The 10,303-nt window shown below is 41.4% G+C and overlaps 1 protein-coding gene across 1 annotated transcript; it reads left to right on the top strand.

Moving 5' to 3' along the window:
* The first annotated feature begins 7,812 nt into the window (after window positions 1–7,812).
* On the top strand, window positions 7,813–9,622 carry LOC123413024 (protein MOTHER of FT and TFL1 homolog 1-like). Its single transcript, XM_045105971.1, has 4 exons — window positions 7,813–8,135; window positions 8,253–8,314; window positions 8,461–8,501; window positions 9,094–9,622. Exons 1-4 carry the CDS (start codon window positions 7,941–7,943, stop codon window positions 9,339–9,341), a joined length of 546 nt encoding a protein of 181 aa, XP_044961906.1. The 5' UTR covers window positions 7,813–7,940; the 3' UTR covers window positions 9,342–9,622.
* Window positions 9,623–10,303: the final 681 nt, after the last annotated feature.

Here is a 10,303-nt window from a genome sequence, read left to right as displayed (position 1 = left end):
AGACAAAATCTCGTAGTGAACATTCACCTAATGATAATGAGAATGAGAATAATAAAAATTATATTCACGCACATGCTCAACCAGATAATAATAAAGACCTTGATGACGATGTGGAAATAGAACCTGTTGAAGATCTTAATAACCCACATCCTAAAAGTAAACCCTATGAGGAGAAAGACTTTGTTGCTAGAAAACATGGTAAATAAAGAGAGCCATGGGTTCAGAAACCCATGCCATTCCCTCGTAAGCCTTCCAAGAGGAAGGATGATTAGGAGTTTGAACGCTTTTCTGAAATGACTAGACGTGTCTTTTTACGCACTCGCTTGACTAATATTTTGAATATGCCTCCATATGCTAAGTATATGAAGCACATTATTACCAACAAAAGAGAGATACGTGAAACTGAAATTGCTACCATACTTCCTAATTATTCTTTTGATGGTGGAGTGCCGAAGAAGCTGGGCAATCTTGGTATACCAACAATACCTTGCTCCATTAAACAAAGTTACGTTAAAACTGCCTTATGTGATCTAGGAGTTGGTGTTAGTGTTATGCCTTTGTCTTTATATAAAATACTTCATTTGAATAAGGTTACACCTAGTGAGATATCTTTGCAAATGGCTGATAAAATCCACGGTTATACCTATTCGAATTTGTGAGGATGTTCCTGTTGTGGTAGCAAATGTTACTATCTTAATATACTTTGTTATCCTTGAGATGCCCGAGAACGAGAACAAATCGGTTATCCTTGGTAGAACTTTTCTAAATACTGCAATGCATGTCATTGATTGCAACAAAAGCAAGGTTACTTTCCATGTCAATGGTAAACAACATACTCTGCATTTTCTGAAGTAACAAGCTTCGGTAAATAATATTAATGTCATAGAGCCAATTGCCACAATCACTATTGGAGGGTTTAAATTTCCTCTTCCTAATGCCAAGAAGAAATATGATATTATAATTGTTGGTGATATGCAAATCCCCATTGAGGTAACTTAGTGTTATACAAAAAAAATTGGTTTCGTGTCAATCGCAAACAGTTATTAATAAAACTTCATCAACTTTATTAATGGATCCTTTTTGAAAGTTGTGTGGTCAACGAATTTAGTAAGCACAACTTTCTATACCATTAGTTTATTCTCCATCATTGTTCGTTAAATAAAATAAAGTTTCATGATTATCTAGTTTTCTAAATTTCCCATGCAATAAAAATGACCCAAAAATAAATAGCCTCAGCATGCCACAAAATTTTAACATAATTTTTTATAATATTTAAAATTTTCTGGTGCTGAAAACGCCCCTAGAGGGTGCACTTGTTGGTGCCAAGCCAATAGGGCACGCCCACCCCCCTGGGCACAACCTGATGTTTTGGGGACCCCACAAGGACCCCCCCCCCCCCACTTATCTATTTAGTAGACTCATTCTCCTAACTCTAGAAAAAATCTGTGTTGCTCTCTTTCTCTCTCTCTCTCTCTCTCTCGCGTGTTCTTTCTCTCAAACGTGAGACTTTTGATCTCTTTACTCGAAACTCCATTTCCTAAACCATTTTGAGGGATTGCTGCGTGGTATGGGACTCTCCCATTACTCCAATTAGTTATTGCTTTAGTGGATTATATTTTGTTGCACTAGGTGCTACTAAAAATGGGCTTGCATGGTGAATTATTTGAGTTCCAAGTAGTATGAATGCTTGATATGGCCACTAGGCATCTATATGAGTAGTCACTATCAATATTACAAAGTTTTATTGACATAAACCAAGAGCGAGTTTCACAATCATGGCCGACGCCAAATCATGTTGTTGGACATGTGATAAGTTGATGAGAGGTGTAGCTATTAAGGAGGAATTTGATAGATACATTTACAATACTGACGTCACCAACTTCCTCGCGGATAAGTACACTCAATAATATAATCTTACCCATCCATTCACACAAATTTTTCAGTATCACTCCCGTACTTCTAGAGTGTTGTTTAATCTCTATGATAACTCTTATAGTATGATTCTAGAAGAATTTTGTCATGCATGCAAACTTCTATATTGGGGCTCGCTTGACAAACCACAAACATCTAATTATAATATATTCCTTGAGAGTCTTGGCATGGGAGAGGATAGAGGAGTGACACGGGCTAGAACAAAAAGTATCCAATTCCCCTCTATCGACTACTTTGCATTGTTTAATGGGAAGTATATTGTGGGCAAGCAAGATTGTAGTGCATTGTGCGCTCCTCACTTGAGCATCATTTACACTACGGTAACAGGTGATAAACAGTATAACCTTAGGGCAATTATGGCCCGTAGACTACATCTTAACGTGGGTAATTGTGATTTGTATGGAGACATTCATGCTTCCCGCGTAGCTGCAAAACTAGGAGTCTCACCTCGACCTAATGACCCTAGCTGCCTGAAAGATACTTAGATTTTGAATCCATGCGGCGTTGTGATTTTGTTAAGGACGTGCTTGGGGTTATGAGTATAACCTAATATTTGATAAATATAACCCCATCTATGTGTGGAGTACGCTCACTTGGCTGAGGAGGTGGCCCGGAATGCCTACAAGCCACCACTTTGATCATTATCCACACAAGCTGTGGTGATCGCCAAGCTAGGCAAAAGCCTAAGCTTGGGGGAGAACGTATTTATCACTGATATTATATGCATGTTCACGCACTTCATATCAATTGTCGGTGTTCATCCTCTTTCATTGCATATCCATGTTAGTTTTTATTTTCACTTTCTTCTTGTGTGTCTGAAAAACTTGAAAAATCCAAAAATATTTCTTTCGTCTTTTCGGTTTTTCTTTCTTGTTTAGTCATCTTGTGGTATTAAAAGGAAACCCAAAAAGATTTCCTTTGCATGTTGGGAGCTTTCCCGTGTAAATAGTTTTTTTTCTTTTTCTCATTTATTTCCTTCGTCTATTTGCTTCCTTCATAAAAAACAATAACTCCAAAAATATTTCAGTGTGTTTCTCTGAATTTATGTTTCTTTTATTGAGTCATTCAAAGGAAAACACCACGATGAAACTGATGAGTGGTTTTCATATGCATTACTGTTGATCTAACAAAAGATCCAATATTACCTTGTCTTATCCTTTGCATAAACTGTTTTCCAGATTCTAGCTTAGTCCACGGCACACTTGCATTATCATTATTATCACATCATTCGGCTGTGAAAGTGAAAGGTAATAATGGCAATATTTGATGAAGCAATCGTGGTAAAGGAAGTTCGTATGAACTCTTCTTGTTTTAATCGTGGTAAAGGAAGGTGGTATGAACTCTTCTTGTTTTTTGTTTTTTGTAAATATGTTTAGGTTGTTCGATCTTCATTCACCATATTGTGAGTAAACATGTTTATGATTATAATTAGAGATTATAGTGGCTCATGCCATGCTTAAATAGCTAGGAGTGGATAACGATTTATCTTATATATGAACATGCATTAAAATGGTTATGATGTGGTATGGTAGTATGGTATTTCCCTTTGAGTAATTTGAGGAGCTTGACTTGGCCCATGTGCAAACATGTAGTGGATTCAAAACCAATGTAGCCTTCATGATAGTTAAATTCGCGGCGTTTGTATTCTACTCAAGCTAATGTTCAATATTAAATATCCTCAATGCATGATTGTGACACCGATCGCTCTCTAGTTGGTCGCTTCTCAATCTATTGTTAGCCCTCACTTGTACTAAGCGAGAATACTGCTTGTGCATCCAAACTCGTAAACCCAAGTTGTGCTAAACGAGGCCACCATACCTACATATATGCAGTATTACCCTGCCATTCCAAGTAAATTTGCATGTGCCACCTCTAAACATTCACATTCACATATGTTTTGTGTGCTCGTACCGCTCATGAAACGATGGGGCGGTCGATATCTTTCATGCTAAGTGGGTTATTCTCAAGATGGGTGTTTATTCACATGTCTTTGCACGAGAGAGGCTGGTAAAACGGATGCCCAGTCATGCATAATCGAAAATAAATTAAACAAAACTCGTGGATAGTTGATATGTTGGAAGGCACCTATCGGTTCGGTCAGCCATGGCTTGTGTATGGATGGTGGATAGGAGTAAAATATATATTTTTTCTTGGGAACCACCAATAATGAATTTAGCCTGGAAGATATTGAAAACTCTATCATGACGTTGACACAAAAAGCACGCCACCAAAAATTATAATTTCATCCTCTGTTTTAAACCATGAGCTCTAGCACCTCTACAAATTAAATGTTTCTGTGTGTGAAGGGCCTTTGTACTTACTTTATTGTTATTTTTCCTTTATTTGAGTCATCATCTTCTTACTAAAACCAGCAGAGCTGTGAACACTATTATCATTCTTATGCATTGATAAATTTAATGTTGGATGAGAGCATGACTGTATCTTTTCTACTCTGAATTACAATGTTTAGCCCCTCCTTGGATCTGAAAGGTGTTGTGCATTTATGTTTTGCGGTCTCATAAATGCCTAGAAAGATACCATATCATCATATTATATCATGATTGTTTTGAAAAATAGTTGACATGTGCGATATTTTATTATTGCTTTCTAGTTGGCTATGTATTTCCATGAGTGAATATGTTGTTTATTTTTTATCATGGATATGGTTATTTATGATTCACGCTGAGAACCTAAACACTAGCTAAGCATATATATATAGCAATGACAACAAAAGAGTTTGAAAAGGTTTTCTTTATCCCCTTCAAATTATCAACTGAATTGCTTGAGGACAAGCAATGATTTAAGCTTGGGGGAGTTGATGCATCTTAAAGGTATCTTATTTTCCAAACACTTTTACTCTTGTTTTGAACTCTAATTTGTACGATTTGAATGAAACTAACCCAAGTGTGACCCTATTTTCAGCAAAACTGTCATTGTGTTATTTTTTCGCAGAAATAAATGTTCTCGGAATCAGACGAAACCTTTTGAGCATTTTTTCTGGGAAATGTAAGAATTATTGGAGCAAAGACCCATCACAAGGGGGCCACCTGTTGGTGCCAAGCCAACAGGGTGCACCCACTCCCTTGGGCGCGTCCTAATGGCTTGGGGCCACCTCGTGGCTCCTTCGACCCTAATTTCAGTCCTATAAATTCACAATTACGGAGAGAAAATAGGAGAGAAGTTTTCATCGTGTCTTAGGAGACATTGCCACTGCCACCTCCTGGTCTTCCTTGGGAGGGTTGACGTGGAGTCCGTTTGGGGCTCCAGAGAGGGGATATGTCGTCGTCGTCATCACAATCCTTCTCCATCCATAATTCCATGATGCTCACCACCGGGAGTGAGTAATTCCTTTGTAGGCTTGTTGGACGTTAATGGGATTAGATGAGATTGATCATGTAACCGAGTTATTTTGATAGGGCTTGATCCCTGGTATCCACTATATTGTGAGATTGATGTTGTTATGACTTTGATATGCTTAGTGCTTGTCACTAGGGCCCGAGTGCTATGATTTCAGACCCGAACCTATTATGTTTTCATGAATATGTGTGTTTTGGATCCAATCTTGCAAGTTGTATGCACCTATTACGTGTCATGATGCCCATACCCCAAGGTGACAATAATTGGGATTCTTTCCGGCGATTGTCGTAGTTTTAGGAGTTTATGTATTCACCATGTGTTAATTCTTTGTTCTGGTTCTCTATTGAAAGGAGGCCTTAATATCCCTTAGATTTCCTTTCGCAAGCACATATGACTATATACTTGATACATGCCAACAATACATTGATGAATTGGAGCTAGTTCTGTGTTGTGTAATGGTTACATGATTGATGTCATCAGAATCATTATCCATTTCCGGTCTACGTGCCTATGCTTTTCATATACTAAATCTTGCTAAGTTACTATTCCTCCTACTACTGTTACAATCACTAGAAAACTATTGTTGTTACCATTACTACTACTATTTTGTTGTGATGTTAAAATCTTTGTTGCAAAGAGATATTTAAGGTGTGGTTGAATTGACAACTCAGCTGCTAAGACCAATAAATATTCTTTGGCTTTCCTTGTGTCGAATCAATAAATCAGGGTATAACACTACCCGCAAAGACTGTTGCGATCCACTATACTTGTGGGTTATCAACACCATGCTCCTAGGGGTGTCTACACCAGGCATCTAGGCACCAAGGAACCCGTGGGGGCTGGTCTTTGGCTCCTAGGTCTCTTTTGGTGTTAAACTTCCCGAGGTTTTTTTATTCCATTTTCTCGGGCTTTTTATTTGGATTTTTCAGTAATTTCATAAACAAAAAATATAAGAACCGACACTTGGCACTTGAGTTATATGTTAGTCAAATAAAAATTGATAAGAAGTATTCCCAATGTGTGTAATTGATAACAATATAGTATGAGTTAATCAAAACTATAGAAGCGTTTGAGGCGTATTAGTGTCTGCATGAACACGAGTGTGTATGTGTGTCTGTGCCCGCACGCGTGTGAGAGGGAGAGAGAGAAAGAAAGAGATCATTCGGGATGTTGAAAGTACTTTAATTGAAGATCTATTGAGTCATCGTATCAAGTCACATTGCTTTGCTTGTTACTACCTCGGTCCCATAATTTTATGAGTCGGATGGGGTACTTCTAAAGGGTGTTTGCCTCATAAACGATTAGTAGCCACTAAGAGCAACTCTAGCAGGCCTAACATCCCGCCCCAACCCGGAAAATAACCGCCAAAATGCGGGTTGGGGCGGGAAAACCTGCCCGATCAGACCCCGCATCCCGCCCCGGCCCGCAAATATTTTTGCGGGGCACGGCAAAATCTCGGCCCCAACCCGCGTATTCACGGGTTTCCACCTCGCCGCTGCGGTGCCCCGCATATGAGCGAAAGCGGTTGGTGGGGGGAAATTTCAGCCCGCGCTTTCCCGCACCAAAGCATATTCCGCGACTATGCTCTTTTATGGGTCCGTTATGCGGGGTCTGCATCCGCGTCCGTGCGCGCCGGCCCGCATAGACGTTTTTACGCGAACTGCGAACACGTTTTGCGGACCGGACGAATGCGGGGTCTGCTAGAGTTGCTCTAAGAACCTTCAAACACTACGTTGTGAAGGAATCAAGAGTTTGTAAAGTCTCACGGACCGCCTTCATGAAAATCTACTCATAGTGAGGCTTGATAGTAGAAGGTTGCCTAACTTTTAATTTCTTGTTTTCGTTCTATCTTTTATGCCATATTTATTTGGTAACTACAATTTAACCGATGTTCTAGACGAAGGTAATTCATCTTTGTAAACTGTAGCGTCAAAATCAGAAAGAAATAAAAGAGTAGTGTGGCTCGAGAGAAAAACCCTTGTGCTCACAAAACTAGGGGTCATATACTATACACACAATATTTCACACCCACATAATCGAAGCTATGGATGACCAACACGTAAATAGAACAAAATCTTCTACGACACGTCAATTTTCGCTTTGGTCACCAACACGTAGACCCCTTAGTTGTACATTGTAACGCCAAGCAAATACTTTATGCTCACGAAACTAGGTACTATATACCGACGCACACAGTATTTTACACCTAAAAGAATGAGAACAGAGAGGAAACTTCCCCCTGTCTTATTCTTATAGGAGATGAAAAGACTTGAATCCGGGCCGGCAACAACAACCTTTGTGCTGTCCATCACTTCATCCAGAAGAGCTTCTCACATATCGATAACCAACACGCAAATAGACCAAAATCGCATACGATACATCAATCTTAACTTTAGTCACTGACATGTGGACCCATCGGTTCTAACTTTGGTCACTCACATATGGTCATAGAACTGGGGCCTTCACAATAGCAACGAGATGTCCATGTCATGTTTCCACCACCTCCCTCCACCTATAAATACTCTCTCACCCCCTCACCCTTTCTCGTCCATACAAACACTGCTCATACAACACAGACAAGCAGGCGCTCCCCAGCTAGCTAGCTGGCTAGTTTTGCTGTTGCTGCTCGACCTCACCGCCATCCTCCGGCCATGGCAGCCCATGTGGATCCCCTTGTGGTTGGGAGGGTGATCGGTGACGTTGTGGACATGTTCGTGCCTAGCATGCCGGTGATCGTGCGCTTCGGGACCAAGGACCTGACGAACGGCTGCGAGATCAAGCCGTCCATCGCCGTCGCGGCGCCCTCGATCCAGATGGCCGGCCGGGCCAGCGATCTCTTCACCTTGGTGAGACTGCCATATGCATGTGTGTCTGCATGCATGGTGCTTTATGCGTGGTTAATTACTTGCATATGCGCTCTGATTCAGTTGTTGACTGATCCGGACGTGTGCTAAAATTTTCAGGTTATGACTGATCCGGATGCACCGAGCCCCAGCGAGCCAACCATGAAGGAGTGGCTTCACTGGTAATTAACTGATTTACTACTTACTACTCTTACCAGTTGTTAATTGTGCTTTCTAAGCATCTACATTTACAATCTTGTACTAATGCGTGTATGAGCTAGCTGATTAATCCTGACGTTTTTCTTCTGGCAATGTTCTGTCGTAACAGGCTGGTGGTTAACATACCTGGTGGAGCAGATCCTTCTCAAGGTAAGATTTGCCCAGTACTTCCTTTTCTAGCTGATGCCCAATGCCCAGTATTTTCTGATCCCACAACAAGCTTTAACTAAAGAGAAATATATCCATCCAAAACGATCAGCTTCGCAGCGGTACGTGCCAGCCGGCGCACGATACCTGTCCTGCGGCGGCGCGCAACACGTGTCCACGCGGCGGGACCCATGCGGTGGACACGTAGCGGGCGTCTCGTCCCGTATCCCTCTGTGCCGCCCACGGCGCGTGTCGACCTGAGCGGCGCAGCCCCGTCACCCTGGCCACACACGACAGATCATGCATGGCATCGGTCGCTTTTGCCGGAGCAAACCGCCGGCCGATCGGCCGGTTTTACTCCGCCTTTTGCTTGCTAAACTGCAAAAAAGTTTTTTTTTAAAAAGAGCCTCCTCGTGACTAAAGGAACGCCGTGCTTACGTTATTTCTAGCTGCACGCCTGCACTAGTACGTGGTGTGAGTGTGACCAACACACACATACTGATGCCTGAAGATATCTATTTGTTTGCTAATGGCGAGCTATAGATGCTAATGATGTACAGTAGTAATTGATGATGATCCATGGCTCTGCGTGCAGGTGAGGAGGTGGTGCCCTACATGGGTCCGCGGCCGCCGTTGGGCATCCACCGCTACGTGCTGGTGCTGTTCCAGCAGAAGGCGCGCGTGTTGGCGCCGGCTCCCGGCGGGGACACGGCGGCGGCGTCGGCTATGCGCGCGCGGTTCAGCACCCGTGCCTTCGCAGAGCGCCATGACTTGGGGCTCCCCGTCGGCGCCATGTACTTCAACGCGCAAAAGGAGCCGGCAAACCGCCGCCGCCGCTACTAGCTCGTCGCCCGCCGGCCGACCAAACCCGCTGCTGGTCCGTCCGTGCGTGCGTGCGCGCCGACCCAATAAATTAACCATCGACCTTGTCGTTTGTCATGAACAAATCTCGGCTTGTATTGTGTGGTACTCTTTGTTGGTTTGTTTTTTGCGGGTGCGTGTGGTACTCTTTGGACCATATATATTTACCGCTTTCTCTCTTCGTTGTGTTTTATTGGTTATGGGTGAAATCCATGGCAGCGGCCGCGCAGTGTGAAGTACCTGTGGCTGCATTTCTTTTGGCAGGTATAAGTGTCCGCTTTTTTTTTTTAGATCAGTATAACTGTGCTAACTGCTCATCAGCGCATGATGTGATAGAAGGCGGATCCTAACTAAACTCGCACCCCCGCCCCCGGGATTCGCCAGCCCGTTTAGGCCTTGTTCGGTTAATCCCCATCATAAGGGAATTAAAGGGTATTGGAAGGGTTTGAGGTGGATTTTGACTTGCTAGGGATTTAATCCCTTCCAATCCCCTTCAAACCCTTGAAATCCTATGAAACCGAACAAGGCCTTAGTCTGTTTATATATGGTTTTTCATGTTGGTCTTTCTTTTTTTTCGTTCTTTTCCTTTTTCAAATACCAAAATTATTTATTTATTCTAAAAATAAATATAAACATGAAAAATTGGATTCATTATTGTTTTGAAAATCGCAAACATATTTAATATTTGCGAACATTTCCTTAGATGGAGAACATTCCTTGAAATTCATGAACACTTTTTTCAAACTTATAAATATGTTTAGAAATTTGTCAAGATTTTTAAAAACAAAAAAAATTGAATTTATGCACATTTTTTTGAATTACCGAATAGTTTTTGAATTCCCTAATAATTTTTTGAAAGTCATGAAAGTGTTCAAAATGGCAAAAAAAATACATAAGTGGATATGTTCTGAATAATATGAACATTTTTTAAACGCGTGATCAAT

This window comes from Hordeum vulgare, chromosome 7H (genome assembly GCF_904849725.1).
Source record: "Hordeum vulgare subsp. vulgare chromosome 7H, MorexV3_pseudomolecules_assembly, whole genome shotgun sequence".
Classification (NCBI taxonomy): domain Eukaryota; kingdom Viridiplantae; phylum Streptophyta; class Magnoliopsida; order Poales; family Poaceae; genus Hordeum; species Hordeum vulgare.
The sequence above is the reverse complement of the archived record's forward strand: the minus strand, read 5'-3'. Positions and strand labels throughout refer to the sequence as shown.

Excerpts from the sequence above, each read along its gene's own strand:
- LOC123413024 (XM_045105971.1), top strand. The coding sequence starts at position 7,941 with ATGGCAGCCCATGTGGATCCCCTTGTGGTTGGGAGGGTGATCGGTGAC. Across the intron at positions 8,136-8,252 it reads CCAGCGATCTCTTCACCTTG|GTTATGACTGATCCGGATGC; the intron begins GTGAGACTGCCA and ends TAAAATTTTCAG. Across the intron at positions 8,315-8,460 it reads ATGAAGGAGTGGCTTCACTG|GCTGGTGGTTAACATACCTG; the intron begins GTAATTAACTGA and ends CTGTCGTAACAG.